The sequence below is a fragment of the Mobula birostris genome, chromosome 22, assembly GCF_030028105.1.
Source record: "Mobula birostris isolate sMobBir1 chromosome 22, sMobBir1.hap1, whole genome shotgun sequence".
Classification (NCBI taxonomy): domain Eukaryota; kingdom Metazoa; phylum Chordata; class Chondrichthyes; order Myliobatiformes; family Myliobatidae; genus Mobula; species Mobula birostris.
The window spans coordinates 10,344,029-10,363,661 of NC_092391.1; the positions used below are offsets into that span (position 1 = coordinate 10,344,029).

At 40.3% G+C, this 19,633-nt stretch overlaps 1 protein-coding gene across 6 annotated transcripts in view; it reads left to right on the forward strand.

Annotated features, from left to right (window-relative positions):
* Nucleotides 1–19,633, forward strand: part of LOC140186092 (multivesicular body subunit 12B-like) — a 270,340-nt gene that overhangs the window by 151,808 nt on the left and 98,899 nt on the right. For all 6 annotated transcript variants that reach the window (XM_072239968.1, XM_072239966.1, XM_072239969.1 and 3 more), the window contains one exon: nucleotides 9,204–9,301. In XM_072239968.1, the coding sequence (XP_072096069.1) occupies nucleotides 9,204–9,301 (98 nt within the window). The remainder of the gene's footprint in view (nucleotides 1–9,203; nucleotides 9,302–19,633) is intronic.

The window sequence follows — 19,633 nt, forward strand, 5'->3', positions numbered from 1 at the left end:
AAACAGGCATCAGCTGCCTTTGGGAGACTTTGGCGTAGAGTCTTTCAGAACAGGAGCCTTCGTCCCTCCACAAAGGTCGCCGTTTTCCAAGCGGTCTGTGTCACCACCCTCCTTTATAGCTGTGAAGCTTGGGTAACCTACAGCCGTCACATCAAGTCCTTGGAGCGCTTCCACATAAGCTGCCTCCAGCGCATCTTGGGAATTACCTGCCGTGAGTGGGTGCCTCATACTGAAATACTTGTGAAGACCAACTGTAGGAGTATTGAGGCCATGATCACCCAGCGTCAGCTGCAGTGGCTGGGGCACGTGATAAAGATGCCCCCATATTGGCTACCCCACAGAGTGTTGTACGGCCAGCTACATCATGGTCCACGCTCAGCTGGAGGGCCGAAGAAGCGCTATAAGGATCAGATGAAGAATGCTTTAAGATTAGACCCGAGGACCTGGAGGATGTTGCTGCTGACCGTACCACTTGGCGACAGCCGTGTAGGGACGGGGTTCATATTCTGGAGATGGAAAGAACAACCAGAAGACAGCAGAAGAGAGCCAGGAGAAATGCAGCCATGGGTTGCCACCACTACTACCACCACCACTACATGTCCCACTTGCAATAGAGCTTGTGGGTCCAGGATAGGACTGTATAGTCATCAAAGATCTCACTGTTAAAGGAGTGGACATTGTCATCGGATTTCAATGGACAACCGAAGAAGAAGAGTGAGTGTGTGTGTATATAAATATATAATATATATGTATACAATTTTATTGTAATTTATAGTTTCCTTGTGCATTGTGCTGTTCTCGTGCTGCCACAAAACTGAAATCTGATTCTGATATTCAGAATGGATCACAGCAGAAAGATGGCTTGTACTTTCTCATGGTCAGCCCATGAATCCTGTAAGATGGGGTGCGCTCAGACACAGTGGCGACTCTGGGTCCAATTAGGAGTGCGTTTGTATGCCTTTTTTATGATTACAAGTCACTACTGGAAACTGAGAACATCAAGTACTGAAGGACTATCCCTACAGTGATTTGCTCGACAGCATTGGAGCTGGACTTACTGTGTACCGTCATTGTGATGTCGCCTAGACTTGTATACAGTTGAATGGTGTGGGGTACAAGTGATCGTCTTGGACATTTTTATTGTGATCGCGAGGCTCTGCTGGACATTGAAAACGTAGAATACTACAAGTCCAGTTCACTGGTTAATGACGAGACTGGCGGTGGGAGAGCTACGTTGCCATGGTTCTGTTGAGGACTGTCTAGGTTGCTGGAGAGCTGACCGGGGAGGAGATGCTGTGGCGGTGTGGGAGAGCCTCTGTGGGGGCACGCTTGAATCCTTACTGGGTTGGGGACTGGCTCTTCCAGTGTTGGCCTTCAGTATACTGCCCTCCAGTATACTGTCCTCCTTTGTTTGCTTGATGCTGCCCTCCAGTGTTAGTTCGGTGGACAGGACCGCTTTCTGTCAAGCTGCTCATGCCACACAAGGACTTGGGCTGTATTTTTTTTTTCTCTTTGTGACTTTATATTTTTTTCTGAATTTGTAACTATCTGTGCTATGTACAGTGTGCTGTGTATTGTTGGTAATGTGTTTTGCACTTTGGCCACAGAAGAACTTTATTCTGTTTGGCTATATTCATGTATGGTTGAATGATAATTAAACTTCAATTCTGTATTTGTCCTGGAAGCAGCTTGGGTTTGAGGCCAGAAGCTCTTGTGTGACTTGAACTGAGGAATTGCATCATTGTTCTTTGGATGAAACAGACCATTTGATTTCGTCAGATACAACTTGGTGTTGCCCTCCTCTCCAAATAATGAAAATCACCAAAACATTCTTGTAGTAATCAGTGTAGTAATGGGATATAATATTCTGCAGGCACACTTATTTCAAGGGAAGGCATTGACAGATAATATGAAATTTTGTTACTGTTGAAACATGGAAAATACGGAGGACAGTAATTGTAGAATTTATTTTTTTTTCAGATATGAATTTTAGAAGAGCATTTTAAGCCATTAAGAGGGAGCTTTTGATTGTTATTGGCCTGTCACTGGTTGTGCTGGTTTAGTTTGAGAGTTGATAAATTATCACACAGAAGCTGTAGATATAATTTGTTTTTGTCAACATCTCAAGAGCACCAATGCTGCTTTATTCTTGGATTTTTAGGCAATTTCTCTTTAACTGATATAGTTCTAATTATATAATGTGACAGTTCTACATTGCTACCTGTATAAAAATTCTCTGGTAAGCAGTATAAAAAATAAGTTATTCCTGCAAAGGGGCCCCTCTAAGAATATGAAAAGGCACTAAATGTTTTTGAATTTAAAAAGTAGGTGTTATTAAAATATGATTCGTCTTTTTAGTACATGAATAAAACAGTTACTTTCCTCAAGCAGTAAAGCTGATCAACAACTCCACCCACAAACTCTGCCACTATTTTATTATCTCCTGTCAAGCACCTTACGTACAGCCTAGCGTCACTTTATGGACATAGTCAATACACACACGCACGCACGCCTGGCCAAGATTTCTGTTACTGTGAATAGCTAAGCGAGTAAAAGATGAACTGAATTCCAAAAGGCAAAAAGTTAAAGATGACACATTTCTTTAATATTTTAAGCAAGAAAACTTTTTTATTTCCATCTTTTACAGTTTCAAAATAACAAAAAAGGAAAAGGGCCCGAAGCAAAAGTTTGGGCACCTTACATGGCAGTACTTAGTAACACCCTCTTTGGCAAGTATCACAGCTTGTAAACGCTTTTTGTAGCCAGCTAAGAGTCTTTCAATTCTTGTTTGGGGGATTTTTGCCCATTCTTCCTTGCAAAAGGCTTCTAGTTCTGTGAGATTCTTGGGCTGTCTTGCATTCACTGCTCTTTTGAGGTCTATCCACAGATTCTCGATGACGTTTAGGTCAGGGGACTGTGAGGGCCAATGCAAAACCTTCAGCTTGCGCCTCTTGAGGTAGTCCATTGTGGATTTTGAGGTGTGTTTAGGATCATTATCCTGTTGTAGAAGCCGTCCTCTTTTCATCTTCAGCTTTTTTTACAGACGGTGTGATGTTTGCTTTCAGAATTTGCTGGTATTTAATTGAATTAATTTTTCCCTCTACCAGTGAAATGTTCCCCGTGACACTGGCTGCAACACAAGCCTAAAGCATGATCAATCCACTCCCATGCTTAACAGTTGGAGAGGGGTTCTTTTGATGAAATTCTGCACCCTTTTTTCTCCAAACATACCTTTGCTCATTGTGGCCAGAAAGTTCTATTTTAACTTCATCAGTCCACAGGACTTGTTTCCAAAATGCATCAGGCTTGTTTAGATGTTCCTTTGAACCCTTTGAATAGAACTTTTTGGCCACAACGAGCAAAGGTATGTTTATAGTGTTTTTTTTAATTATTATTGTGTTCTTCATTTTTTGTGGTTTTTCTTGTATTGTATTGGATCCAGAGTAACAATATTTCATTCTCCTTTGCACTTGTGTACTGGAGATGACATTAAACAATCTTGAATCTTGGAACTTAGCAATCAATTTGCACACCCAAGATCCAAAAAAACCGTAATGAGGGAAATGACAAAATAATCTGGTTCATGATTACTCATTGAGGATTAAAATCGCACAGAACACCAATAGTCTTCCTCCACACTTTAACTAGTGACAGGGACTCTCGTATATCAGCCTGATCAAGCAATCAGAGTTTAGTCTTGATGTTTGAACAAGAAAAAAATAGTATGTCCAACTATAGCTGTTCTCAAAATCACACTGAAGTAACAGCTGAGGTTATGTCTAAGCAGTGGGACTTGAAACCGTGACCCATGTGGGAGCACGTATATGAGATAGGATTTGTCACGTGCATGTGTCATTTACTTTTTAAAAAATTAGTGAGGTCTCTGCTTAGGGCAGCCTCCAAGTGTCGCCATGCTCCCATGCCAACATAGCGTGCTCAAAACTTGCACAACCTAACCTATATGTCTTTGGAATGTGAGAGGAAACTGGAGTACCCAGAAGAAGCCCGCACAACTACAGGGAGAACATACAAACTGTTTGCCGACGGTGGCTGAAATGGAACCCCAATCATACAACTGTTAAATGACAGAATACCTATTAAATGACATTTAAAATAAGCATTTATAAATACATTCCTGAACATCTATGGACAATTTTCATGCCTATGTCAAACCTGTAAATCTTCAGGTCAGAAATTTTAGAGCCTTGTTGGCACTGCACAGTAATTTCTAGCCATTTCTGTCGAATGTGTATTCTATCTGCTGTGGACATAAATAACCATTAGATTATGCTCTTTTCTTATCGATGACTTGAACTTGTTGAAAATTGATCTGCAAACTAGTGTTTACTTCCCCATCACCTCCCCAGCATCGATTTTGTTTTTAAATAAAGAAAAAAATTACTCATCAAATTTAGGAAATGGTCAATACTGAAATTTAGAGTTGTGTGGGAAATCCTGGTATGAACGCACATGTTGTTAGTTTATGCTTCGGTGGACTTGAATGTTCACCAAATATCTCACCACGCCATCTGTCCATGTTTTCAACTTCAGTGACCTGCTTTTCCTACATTGTACTTTTTTCCAGAATTCACTAACATTGTATTCAACTGCCTACAGCATACACTCAGTGGCCACTTTATTAGGTACACCTGTACACCTGCTAGTTAATGCAAATATCTAAATAGTGGCAGCAATCAAACCCTGCTGGTGCTATAAAGCAATTGCACCAACTGTGACGCAACCATGGCACCCGCAACTTCAATGATAAAAATGAGAGGACTTCTCATTTGTGCAATATTTAATAATTTAGTATGGAGAAAGCTTTTATTTCAGGAAATGTTATCGGTTGTATTTTGCCATGCAGTGTCATTGGTTCATTGTTTCCGAAAAATGGACATGCGTAAAGTCATCACATTTGTCAACCCGTGTCAAAGATGACTTTTGGTTTCAAAGCAATTTACTATTTAAAAAGTGGAACAAGCCTTTCACAGAGATATTAATGGATAAGGAATGTTCATTAGAGCTAGCAAATCCTCTTGTGAGATTGATGGCCAGCTGTTTAAAATTCACAACCAACCTGTGCTCAGTCTTAGACTATATAAGTATAAATTAATGGGATAAGAGGAAACTATGACATATCTGAGGAAATATAATAAGATGCACGTCATTGGGGAGAGCAAAGGAATTTTTCACAAGAAATAGCTGCTGATGTGCAAAATCCTGTAGTGTTTTTTAAATGTAAGTGACTCTTTTTGTGAATTATACCAGCAAAAATGGAGTTTCCTGGTAAAATTGGCATGGGCTTTTGTAATTTTAAAGAATTTTGGTAAGAAGTTACAACTAACAGCCATTTTAAAAAATTCAGGCAGTTTTAGCAAATCATGAAGACTTTGAAACATTTCCCATTGATTTATCAGTCTCAAGTACAAAGATCTGGGTTTTACAGATTTCCAGCAGTTCTGTTGCAGACTGACAAAGAAATTCTGTCTTTTAAAGTTACTTAATACTTGCATCTCCGCACAACCTGCAAATTTAGCTATGGCTGCTGCTTTAAATTTGACTCTGATCCTTGCAGTTGTCTTTAACTCCTGGATTTTAACACAGCCTGTAAAGCGTTTTCTCCTGATGTGATGTGGAATTGGCTCTAAAATTGACAGCACGGAGCCCTTCATTATCCTTTGACTGGAAAGTTTTTAATTTCCTGGGGTTTATTTGATATTTTGATATGTAACGCAGTATCACTTTGGTTTGTAGCCTGATGTCACCCCCCAGTCAAAAATCAAATTAGTATTTCTGTTTGAAATCTATATAGTAATCTTCTGTTTAAAACTGCTTTGGCTGTTTACTTACTGCACTCGGTCAGAACCAAGTATATTATCACTGAAATGTTGTGAAATTTGTTGTTTTGTGGCAGCAGTACAGTGCAAGACATTAAAAAAGATGCTGTAAGTTATATATAAAAAACTGCAAAAGAGGAATCGTGCAGTGATGTTCATGAGTTCATGGAGCAGAATCAGAATCAGCTTTATTATTACTGACATATGTCATTAAATTTGTTGTTTTGCTGTAGGGGTATAGTGCAATACATGAAAAATCATAGGTTACAAGAAGAAATATAGTATAATAAATAATTAGTGTGAAATAGAGTAATGAGTTTGTGTTTTGAGTTCATGAACTGTTCAGAAACCTGACGACAGAGGGGAAGAAGATGTTGCTAAAATGTTACGTGTATGTCTTCAGGATCCTGCATCTCCCCCCCCCCCCACCCCGAGAGTAGTAACATAAGGAAGGCATGTCCCAGATGGTGAGGGTCTTTAATGGTGGATGCTGCCTTTTTGAAGGCACCACCTGTTGAAGATGTCCTTGATGATGGGGAGAATTGTTCTTGTGATGGAGCGGATTGAGCCTCCAACCCTCTGCAGCCTCTTTAGATGTTGTTCATTGGAGCGTACATACCAGGCAGTGATGCAACCAGTCAGAATTCCTTTCATGGTACATCACTAGAAATCTGCTGGAGTCTTTGTTGAAATACCAAATCTCCTCTTCTGTATCATTTCTCTTAGGCTTGCGCTGAAGCAGTGCTTTTTGCAAGCCTTGAGAAATACCCTGATCTTTGAAATCAAATGTGGATGTGGAAGCATTGGAAAGGGTACAGAGGAGATTTACCAGGATGCTGCCTGGTTTAGAAAGTATGCATTATGATCAGAGATTAAGGGAGCCAGGGCTTTACTCTCTGGAGAGAAGGAGGATGAGAGGAGACATGATAGAGGTGTACAAGATAATAAGAGGAATAGATAGAGTGGATAGCCAGCGCCTCTTCCCCAGGACACCACTGCTCAATATAAGAGGACATGGCTTTAAGGTAAGGGGTGGGAAGTTCAAGGGGAATATTAGAGGAAGGTTTTTTACTCAGAGAGTGGTTGGTGTGTGGAATGCACTGCCTGACTCAGTGGTGGAGGCAGATGCACTAGTGAAGTTTAAGAGACTACTAGACAGGTATATGGAGGAATCTAAGGTGGGGGCTTATATGGGAGGCAGAGTTTGAGGGTTGGCACAACATTGTGGGCTGAAGGGCCTGTACTGTGCTGTACTATTCTATGTTCTATTACTTTTCATGGATGGGGAATTGTGATAACCAATTTGGACATAGCAGAACTCACAAACAGAAAGAAAACAAGGAAGCAAATAAGTTATTTTAGTGTTGGAGATGGATAGTATTGGTCAGAACCCTGTGATAAGTCTCCTGCATACAATTACATACACGTTGGATTCTGGTTAATTGGGACACATCGGGACCAGTACATTTTGGCCCAATTAAGCAGTGGTCCTAATAAGCTGAAGTTTCATGGAAATAGTTTGAAAGATGTATAAAAAAAGTCAAACTGCCATTTAACTGAGTAACAAAATATGTATTTCAATGAAATACAGAACAAATTAGGACACTAGCAATACTACTACAGTGCCATAAAACTGTATTAGTTCCTAATAGTTATCGATGGAAGAATTCATCCAGTGTATGCTGCCATGTTTTTTTGACTCAATGAACAAAATCAGCTCAGTCACTTAGTGCAGATAATGAACTGCCTTCATACAATTCTTTCAACAGTTGCATCCTCAAATCTTCATTTTCATTGTAATATTCAAGATAATTGCCAATACCTTCAAATTCAAAAACTTGTTGAAGTAGTGAAATCATTTCATTTTCACCCCGGGCTGTTTCAGGCATCTCCGAGCCTGAATGCTTGAAACTACAATGAGTAAAACCGTTCCAAATTGTCTTGCTGCTTATTCTTGCCAACTATCAGTGACAAAAATTGTTGCTTTTTAAACAGAAACACACAAAACTGATGCTATTTAAAAACAGTTTGCTGTAAACATGGTGTAGTTTCTAATAACCACTCAAGTACATGCAACTGATGCTAGTTAGAAACTGTTTGGCAGTTCGGCAACAGTCTCCTGTCTCAATTAAATGACGTAGTGTTGCAAGTAAATGAAAGGAATCCTGGCTATTTTCTTGATTAGCTTTTGCTTTTTAAGAGTTGTCCCAAATAAGTGGTTGCCCCGATTAACCTATGGCCCAATTATCTGTAATTCCACTGTGCTTAAACAGTCAGACTGGGTCATGTGCTCAGTTCTCTGGAATGTTGGTTGTACCTGTAACCTACTGACTGAAAAACAAAAGTAACACAAACGAATTCATTTGTTTTGTCATGTTTATCAACAGATTTCTATTAAATTATTTTTGTCAATAATTATTTTAATGTTTAAAAAAATGAATTATGAGTAGCAAACCCTGATGTACTAGTTCTGATGAAGAGTCTTGGCCTGAAATGTGGACTGTTTGTTCCCTCCGTAGATGTTGCCTGACCTTCAAATTCTTCATAGTTCCTAACTTGTTGAAGTAGTGAAGTCATTTCATTTTTACTTTTGTGACCATTAGACGCTACACTCTGCTTAGAGCGAACTGTTTTTAAATAGCATCGGTTGTGTGTGTTTGTATTCAAAAAGCAGTGATTTTTGTCACTGAGAGTTGGCGAGAAGTAAGCATTAAGACAACTTGGAATTGTTTTGCTGACTGTTTCAAGCATCCAGGCTTAGGGATGCCAAAAACAGCCAGGAGTGAGAATGAAGCCATTTCACTACTTCAACAAGTTAGGGACAACAAAGAATTTGAAGGTCAGGCAGTATCTATGGAAGGGAATAAACAGTCCACATTTCAGGCCGAGACTCTGTATCAGAACCAGCACATCAGGATTTGCTACTCATTACTCGTTTTTTACATTAAGATAATTATTGACAAAAATAATATAATAGAAATCTGTTTATAATTATGAGAAAGTCTGTAGATGCTGGAAATAGAAAGCAACATACACAAAATGCTGGAGGAACTCAGCAGGTCAGGCAGCATCAATGGAAATGAATGAACAGTCGATGTTTCAGGGCGAGACCCTTTGTCAGGACTAGCCAGAAGAAGGGTCTTGACTTGAAACATCGACTGTTTATCATTTCCATAGATACTGCCTGACCTACTGAGTTCTTCCAGCATTCTCTGTATAATTCCAAGAGTAAACTACCTTTGAATACTGGAACTTTGTGTAGTGGTTAAGAATTCTATTTTTTATTGATGTACATTTTTTAAAAAAACAAGAAGTTTGAAAGGGGCTCCTGTATTGATGGGGAAACTGATCTTTTTTTTGTTCCAGGCACATATCTCTGACACTTCCTGCCAGTTTCCGAAATAAGATGCATGGTACCAGACCAGACTTTGAACACCAGACCTCCAGCCTATATGCAATATCAGGTGAGTCGTAAAAGGCATTAGTATCTTGCGTCAACATGCCTTTTTTTCAGGTTAAAAAACTATATGCCACATTAGCATAGTCTAATTGTGGAAGCACAGTTTTTAATGATACAGTTTGATCAATTCCACTGAACAAGAAATAATCTTATAATTAGGGAACTAAAGTTGTCGGATATTGCGAGGTCACCTGAAAACAGTAGTGTAATGCAAATGAGACCCAGCTGCTTTCTTCTTTCCAACCGCTCACCCTTTTAACCTCTACAAAAGTGCTCCAGGGGAGTTTTCTGTATCTTCTACTTGCATTTCCAGGGAATATTTGTCTACAATACATTAAAATGCCTCTTGGTTTAAAAAAAAACATTTTTTTTATACTCTGCAGTAGTTCTGACATGCCTTATTGATAAACCATTGCTCAAAGTATCATTAATTGGAAGAGCCTGGCTATAAAAGATTTTAAACATCTATATCTCAGTAATAAAATGCTTGCTTTCATGGCAATTTTGTGAGACTCCAATGCAGTTAAGGAATGCTTTAGTTTATTTTTTCAAAGCTCAGAAATGAAATGGATGATCTGTGAATTACAAAGCATTTTCCTTGTATAGCTTTCAGCGGGCTTAAGGATAAACCGTTCAGTACATAACCAGCAGAATTGTTCATACTTAAAGATGCTAAAAAGCTTGATTTTGATTAGTTTTTTTTCAAATCATTAATTCAGAAAATTAAGTACATTATTTATTGCTGATTTGTTACCAGGTTTGCCATGACCACTTGTTCATACTTAAAAATGCTAAAAAGCTCCATTTTGATTAGTTTTTTAAAAAAAAATCAGTGCATTTATTCAAAGGATTCAAAGTATGTATACAGAATGCAGCTCTGAGGTTCATCCTCCTGCAGGCAGCTACGAAACAAAGAAACACCATGAAATGTGTTCAAGAAAACTTGAAACACCCAATTTGCGAAAAAAAACAACAAATAACGCAAATGGCGAAAAGTAGGCAAACAACATATAGAATATCAAACATCAAATCAGTACTATTTCGTTTAGTTCATTTCAGCACTGCACACGAACCAGTGCAGGCAACAGACCATTCTTTGCTGAAGTGCCCCAGTCTACATTAATTGCCCTGATTAAACCACTGAAAAACAGCAAAAAACGTAATCAAAATCCAAGAAAACATGCACCATGAACCTCAAAGTCCCCCAGAATGAGTCCTCAGCCTCTCCAATCAACCCTTGCAATGTAGATCCCAAGACATCTGCACTTTCCTCTGACAGCGGCTAGTGAGAGAGAGAGTGAGAGCAGTAGACTGGTCAGATGCAGGCAGATGGCCCTGAATACCTGCCCTTGTCTACTTCAACCTTGCTGGATGCCATAATAAGTGAGAAGCAATGGAATTGATCATGAGTTTGTGCCCTGTCCCCAAGCTATCAGGCCTCCAGGCTGCACACTGTGTTCCAAAACTCACCAAACTCTTTCCGAGACAGCAAAGGGTTGGATCGCTCAATTGGCCCCAAAACACATGATCAGAATGTAAATCACAGGTTCCAATCACATACAGCTTAGTAGTAGAATGGTATTTGAAAGAAGTAGTAGTAGTAAGAGAGGTGGTTTCATGAACTGTCAGCAGGACGTTCCTGTTGGTCGCGATGTTCGCTGGCACCATCTTGATCATCACCTCTACCCACTTACTGCCTGTTATGCTGCTGGCATTTAGGACAGCATTGAAGGTCCTCCGTCTGTGCTTGGTGGTGTTCAGGACCTCCTTCATTGTGCCAATAGTTTCCTTTCTGTTTTCACTGTGACAGCCATGCAAGTCCTGGGTGGAGACTCAGGAATACTGTCGCACACAGATGTTAGAAGGACTCTTCATTCATGTTTCTGTAACAGTTCTATTTGACTAGTCAGGGTTGTTAGCCCTGAGCTAAACCCCCAAACCTGGAGGACCGGGTGGACCACTCCTGGTCTGGCCTCTGCCCTTTGATCTGTTTAGTATGGGTGACCCTACCAAGATCCAAAGCATAAAGCCCTGACTCCAAACAGCATAGCTCTCAATGTCATTGAGGCATGCAAGCCTCCAAACCCTATGACAAGTTTGTGGTCCTATTCTATAGATTTGCTGAGTATGCCCACAAGAAAATGAATCTCAGGGTTGTATATAATGACATGTGTATACTTTAATAATAAATTTACTTAGAGTTTTGAACCCTTGGATTTCAAAAAATTAAGTATATTATTTATTGCTGATTTGTTAGCAGATTCGCCATCAAGAATTGAAATATAAATTTAAAAATTCTGTTTAAAATTTTGAATCTTAACCATCATTGAATTAAAAAAAGTGCATCAGCAAAAAGTTAGCTCAGTAAACAGAATTATGTCTTTAATATGGTAATGCTTTGTTCTTTCGAATGGGAAGGTGTTTGGAGTGTGAGTGCTGCAGGGATAGGGGAATGGGGGGGGGGGGGGTAATTGTAAATAGCCAAAACTCTTAAATGAGCACATTTACTATTAATCATATGTTTTATGTTTGTTGCTGGGGTGGTGTTGACAGGTGGGCAGGTTTACTCTTGAAAAAACATGTGGGTGCTGTCAGGCATCAGGAAACAGGGTTGTTGGGATTGATGAATTGCCTGCTCTCTTGATTAAACCTTCAGTCAGTCGCAACAGCAAAACTAAAAACAGGATTTCGAATAGAATGTGTCAAATTCCTTTGGTTGTGGATTGTTGCAGGTGTCCCAGCTCGTATCATGTATTACTAGAAAATGTGAATTCTGACACTTCTGTTTTTTGCGAATTATTTGCTTATTGGCAGCCACAGCGGAAACTATTGAAACCTTGTATGTATGTCATATGTTGATTCAGACTATGCTTGGGATTCTGGAAGATGAGGGGTTTTGTTGTGAAGGGAAAGGCGAGTAAGTTTTCAAATGTCAACTAACTTTTTAAAAGTTTTTGTCTTTTATAACTAAAGCTGTTAGAAGATTAGTTTTATTTGTCACATGTATATCGAAACATACAGTGAAGTGCGTCATTTGCGTCAACGACCAACAGTCTGAGGATGCGGAGGGGACAGCCCACAAGTGTCGCTATGTTTCTGGCACCATCATAGTAGGCCCACAGCTTACTAACCCTAACCTGTACGTTTTTAGAAAGTGGGAGGAAACTGGAGCACCCGGAGGAAATCCTGTGATCATGACAAGAATGTACAACCTCCTTATAGACAATGACAAGCATTGAACCCTAATTGCTGGAGCTGTAAGTTGTTACACTAACTGCTACATTACCATGCTGCCCTTGCCTTTTGTCCACTGGTAGTATATTAAACGTATTGGGCTGGAGCTTAGTGACACCAGTGGGCTGCCTGAGCCTGGTGATGATGAGGAACTTTAATTCGCCCTGAACTGCCAAGACGCAAACTCTGGGCCCTAAATGCGAAGGATGCTATTTGGCATCAGTGTAAGTCTTTCATGGGAGTGGCAGTGCCTCATGTCCAACTTGAGCCACTTTAGACATGTTTAAAGTAAATTTATAATTAAAATATGTATATGTACATACATGTACGTATGTATATAGGGGGAACTCAGAGGGTGCTGACCGTGTTCTATGAGCTGCCAGCGGAACTGGTAGACGCAGGTTCAATTTCAACATTTAAGAGAAATTTGGATGGATGCATGGATGAGAGGAGTATGGCGAACTGTCAGTCTTGGTGCAGATTCATAGGACTGGACAGAATAATTGCATGGACTAGATGGGCCAAAGCAATACTGTGTTGTATTGTTCTATGATTGTATGATTATGTCATCATATACTACCTTGAGATTAATTTTCTTGCAGGGCAGGACAGTAAATACTGACCCTGAAAATAACCCTAGCATCTTGGAAGTAAATTTAGAGGTTGCAGCTATAGAGTGAGGCAACTCGTTTTAAGCTGCTCCCTGCAGATCAACTCATTACTTCTTCTATTGGGAGGCACGGTAGCATAGCGGTTAGTACAATAACTTTACAGCACCAGTGATCACTGATAAGGGTTCAATTCCCGCTGCTGTCTGTAAGGAGTTTGTACGTTCTCCCCATAACTGCATAGGTTTCCTCTGGGTGCTCCGGTTTCCTCCCACATTCCAAAGACTTATGGTTACACTTAGTAAGTTGTGTACCTGCTATGTTGGCGCCAAAACCTAGTAACGCTTGCAGGCATTCCCCAGTACAATCCTCGGACTGTGTTGGTTGGTTAATATAAAACGAGACAATTCACTGTACGTTTTGATGTACATTAGATTAAAAATATATATTCCAAATAAGAAATTTTCAAAAGGAAGAAGGACACTACCGTGGCTGACAAGTGAAGTCAGAGCCAAAGTAAAAGCAAAAGAGAAGGCATACAAGGAAGCCAGAACTAGTGGGAAGATAGAGGATTGGGGAGCTTTAGAAACTTGCAAAAGGAAACTAAGAAAGTCATTCAGAAGGAAAAGATGAATTATGAGAGGAAGCTGGCGACTAATATCAAAGAAGATACTAAAAGCTTTTTTAAGTATATAAAGGGTAAAAGAGAGTCGAGGGTAGATATAGGACCAATACAAAATGACGCTGGAGATATTGTAATGAGAGATGCAGAGATGGCAGAGAAACTGAATGTGTATTTTGCATCAGTTTTCACAGTGGAAGATGTCTGCAGTATACCGGACATTCAGGAGTGTCAGAGAAGTGAAGTTTGTGCAGTGAAAATTACAACTGAGAAGGTGCTCAGGAAGCTTAATGGTCTGAGGTTGGATAAATCTCCTGGACCTGATGGAATGCACCCTTGGGATCTGAAGGAAGTAGCTGGAGAGATTGCAGAGGCATTAATGATCTTTCAAGAATCAATAGATTCTGGCATTGTACCAGATGACTGAAAATTGTAAATGTTACTCCGCTATTTAAGAAGGGTGGGACGCAGCAGAAAGGAAAGTATAGACCTGTTAGCCTGACATCAGTGGTTGGGAAATTGTTGGAAACGATTGTTAGGGATGAGATTACGGAATACCTGGAGGCACATGACAAGATAGGCCAAAGCCAGCATGGTCTCCTGAAAGGAAAATCCAGCCTGACAAACCTACTGCAATTCTTTGAGGAAATTACAAGCAGGGTAGACAAAAAAGATGCAGTAGACGTGGCGTTCTTGGATTTTCAGAAGGCCTTTGACAAGGTGCTGCAGATGAGGCCGCTTAACAAGATAAGAGCCCATGGAACTACAGGGAAGTTACTAGCGTGGGTGGAGCATTGGCTGGTTGGCAGAAAACAGGGAGTGGAAATAAAGGAATCCTATTCTGGCTGGCTGCCGGTTACCAGTGGAGTTCCACAGGGGTCGGTGTGCTTTATACCAGTGGTCCCCAACCACCGGGCCGCAAAGCAAGTGCTACTGGGCCGCAAGGAAACGATATGATTTGGCGATAGGAGCCAGCTGCACCTTTCCTCATTCCCTGTCATGCCCACTGTTGAGCTTTGACACACGCGAGGTCATTACCCACGTGTCATCCACGTCAGCGCGGGAAGGAGATCAACTCCTCGAGCTTGCAAATGACGACGGGCTGAAAAGTATGTTTGACATACCATCTCTGCCGGCATTCTGGATCAAAGTCAGGCTAAATATCCTGAGATAACACGAAAGCTCTGAAAACGTTACTTCCATTTCCAACATATCTCTGTGAAGCGGGGTTTTCTGCAATGAATGCAACGAAAACTAAATTGCGGAATAGACTGGACACAAGGAACCCCCTTCGAGTATCGCTGTCTCCCATCACCCCTCGATGGCACCGTCTTGTTGCAGGGAAACAAGCCCAGGGCTCCCACTGATTCAGTGATATTGGTGTGTTGCAATGATTTTATATGTTCATATGGGGAAAATATGTGCTGTGTGTTTAATATCCAAACGTTACTTAAAATGTTATTATGCTATTGACTTATAAGTGACTTATATAACCACATAACAATTACAGCACAGAAACAGGCGATCTTGGCCCTTCTAGTCTGTGCCGAACGCTACTCTCACCTAGTCCCACCGACCTGCACTCAGCCCATAACCCTCCATTCCTTTCCTGTCCATATACCTATCCAGTTTTTCTTTAAATGATAATATTGAACCTGCCTCTACCACTTCTGCTGGAAGTTCGTTCAAGCTCCCCTGTCCTCCTCTGATAATTGACTTATCGCTATATTCATGTGAGGAAAATATGCGCTGTGTGTTTAATATTAAATTTGTTAGATAAACCCTTTTAGAAACAAAAAAATGAAATTGAGTGTATTAGCCACTTATCACCTATATTCCGGTCGTGATTAACACCCCCCCCCCGAACAGAATCGCCAAAAACGATTAGTAGAAAAAAAATCGGCACGTACATGCATGTGCTCACAGGTGCCCGCGCAAGGCTTCATGGTCATGGTAGTCTTTCTTGGGGTGAACACAACGTATTTGACTGCTCCTCTTGTCCGTTGGCAACCCTATCCCCACCCCCCGGTTGGTCGGTCTGCAAGAATATTGTCAATAGTAAACCAGTCCGCAGTGCAAGAAAGGCTGGGGAGACCCCTGCTTTATACAATGTATGTCAGCGATTTGGACTATGGTATTAATGGATTTGTGGCTAAATTTGCTGATGATACAAAGATAGGTGGAGGAGCGGGTAGTGTTGAGGAAACAGAGAGACTTAGATAGTTTAGGGGATTGGGCAAAGAAGTGGCAAATGAAATACAATGTGGGAATGTGTATGTTCATGCACTTTGGTGGAAGAAATAAACAGGCAGAATGTTATTTAGATGGGGAGAGAATTCAAAATGCGGAGATGTAAAGGGACTTGGGAGTCCTTGTGCAAGATACCCCAAAGGTTAACCTCCAGGTTGAGTCAGTTGTGAAGAAGGTGAATGCAATGTTGGCATTCATTCCTAGAGGTATAGAATATAAGAGCAGGGATGTGATGTTGAGGCTCTATAAGGCACTCGTGAGACCACACTTGGAGTATTGTGTGCAGTTTTGGGCTCCTTATTTTAGAAAGGATATACTGATATACTGAAGGTTCAGAGAAGATTCATGAGAATGATTCCAGGAATGAAAGGGTTACTTTATCAGGAACGTCTGGCAGCTCTTGGGCTGTATTCCCTGGAGTTCAGGAGAATGAGGAGGTATCTCATAGAAACATTCCGAATGTTAAAAGGCCTGAACAGATTAAATATGGCAAAGTTATTTCCCATGATAGGGGAGTCTAGGACAAGAGTGCGCGACTTCAGGATTGAAAGCTGTCCTTTTAGAACTGAGATGCGGAGAAATTACTTTAGTCAGAGGGTGGTTAATCTGTGGAATTTGTTGCCACGAATGGCTGTGGGGGCCAAGTCATTGGGTGTATTTAAGGCAGAGGTTCTTGATTAGCCAGGGCATCAAAGGGTATGGGGAGAAGGCAGGGGAGTGGGGATGACTGGAAGTATTGGATCAACCCATGATTGAATGGTGGAGCAGACTTGATGGGCCGAATGGCCTACTTCTGCTGCTATATTTTATGGTCTTATGGTCTAAATCTAGTCTTTATTATAATCGTTCTACTCTTTTAAATGTAATTTTTCTGTCTCTAAAAATTACACTTTTTCTGCATTGTTAAGGTTTTACCTTGTTCTACCTCAATGCACTGTGTAATGATATGATCTATATGAACACTATGTAAGACAAGCTTTTCACTGTATCTTGCTACATGTGACAAAAATATACCAATACCAAAAAACCCACTCTACTAAAACCATTGATCCCAAGTTGCAGCCTCTGTTTTTGGAATGATTTATTGATTTCTTGTTCTGTGCACCTTTTGAAAACTGTTCCACACTTATTTCTTTATTTCCTTAGAATATAGAAGACCATTTTGTTCCTTTGAATCTATGCCAACTCACAGAGCAATTCCATTCCTCCTCTGATTTTTTTCTCTGTAACCTATTCTGTCCACCCTTCCCATCTATTCACACACACCTACATACTGGGGACAAGTTATAGTGGCTAATGAGCCTCCCAGCTCTCACGTCTTTGTGATGAAACTGAAGCACTCGGGGGAAATGTGCATGGTAACAGAGAGAACGTGCAAACTTTGCAGGGTCGGCACCTAAGGTCAGGATTGAACCTGGATTACTGGAGCGGCCGCTTTGTACTGAAGGGCCACCCTGAGCCTTACTCCCCATTGCACAGTGCATGTAAGAAAGCTTTAATGCTTATCGATGTCTGGTTTCCCAGTAGATTTGATTGGTTTCGCCAGTGTGCTTCCTGCTCTTGTTGTGTTGTCCTTTTACAAGATGTAGAGTGAAAGAGATTCTGTTTGAAAGTGAACAAGGGAAGTAAAAAGAGAAGTAGCTGGACAAAAAATGTGTAGAACATATAAGGGATATAAAAGTAAAAATCAAAGCAGTACTATGAAGAAAGATGTAAAAACTCCTTACAGACAGCAGCAGGAATCAAACCCCAATCGGTGACCACTGGCACTGTAAGGTGATTGTGGTAACCGCTACACTGCCGTGCTACCTTTTAGAAGTATTGAGTGGATCTGCCGGGAGCAGTTTGCAATGAGTTGCTTATGCTTCCTGTATAGCTGCAAAGAGCAATGGAGGCTGAGGAGAGGGAGACAGAAGTAGAAATGAATGACAGTGATTTTATTTTCGTTTATCACAGAGTATTCCGATAAAGTGGAGAGAGTTCTTGATCCATTACACAAGAGGTTTTGATAAATAATCAATCAGACAGCTGTGTTCTTATTTATTATACAGAATGCTAGTTGTTCTCACTCAGCCTCTTTTCAAGCATGGCATTAAGCAGACAGGTCTTCACTATTCCTCACCTCATTTTGTTAGTTCTTGTGTTTATGCTTGCTTTTATGCAGTGCATACTTTTGGGTGTGACAAGGCCTTTAATTTTAGGTGCTCTATCCTCCATGATTAATTCTCGTTTGATTGTGATGCATCAAGGGGCTTTGAAGTGACATGGTTTGACAGGCTCTTGTAGAAAGAGTGACATTTCCTCAAAACACTTGGAAATTATCTCTTAAGTGCCCACTGTCTCTGAAGACCACCATCATTTTTGCTGTAATCACTATGCGCAATATAAGTGGACAGCTCTCCAACAGTTCTCCACATTTGTTTGTGCAGAGTCTTGCCTATTTCTGTGCACCATTTTTGGGGTTCTAATGACACTGGCTTGACTAACCTGTGTGCAGTCTGTTTTTACTTGTATAACATGGAACTGATTGCAGAATCTATGAACTCACTTTTAAGGACTTCACAACTCATGTACTCAATGTTATTATTTTTTTTTTTTTTTCTCAGCTCAAACTGGTAAAACCTGAGGTACAGTCACAACCAAACACACTCATTTCTCAATTGCTAGGATTGTTCAGACTATTCTGGTGATGTTTAGTATTGTGGCTCTCTGGAGATTTACGTAAATATTGCTGCATAGGCCTAATTGTTTAATGCTATTGTGTAGTGACATTGGGATGATACCAGAGGTAGGTATTTCCATTGGGACAATGTATGACCCCTGTTCTTCATGTTCCAAAATCTTTCAATTTCCTCTTTTAACTCAGTATGTTTCTGATGTCTTTCACATTGATTTCTGTATATTATGTCTTTTTGGAATGGCTATATCTTGTTCTTGCTTGTTTATCCTGTAATATTATCTCCGGATGGTTTTTATGGAATGCCCTATCTGTAATAATGGATCAGTCATAATATAATTTGTAGGACTCTGATTCTAAAACTGGATCAGGCTTGTACTTATAGTAAGGTATGGTGTCTTTTATGAGTTTTGTATTTTAAAGCAAGAGTTTGGTAAATGATGTTTTTGGCTTGATTATGCCTGTGTAAGTAATTAGATTGAGTTAAACTGCTGCAGGATCCTGTTATGTTGTTGGATTGGTTCTGGTTTCTCTTGGCACTTTCTCCATTAATTGTCTTGAATTTGTTTGTCTTATGTACTTTTGATAACTTTTTGTGTGAACCACCTAGTCCTGGATTGGCATCCACCTGTTTCTGGGAAGAGGTCTCCAACTCTGAACCAGGCATTTGACGCTTCCTTGTCAACATCTAGTCTGCTCAGATCATGGGGATGGAGGGTCTTGTATTCCATTGGTTAACTTTTTCTTCTGTAGCGATAATTTCTTCATTTTGCTGAGTTGTGCTTTCATTTATGTTTGGTGGTGTGTATTTTCATGTGGAGTGCTGAATCCTATTTTCGTTGATGAAAATACATCCTTGGAAGTTTTATCTGACTGTTGTGTAATTTTTTAAAATTTCTTCATTCTATCCTAGGTAGTGTTAATCTAAGTGTATTCTAATTTGTC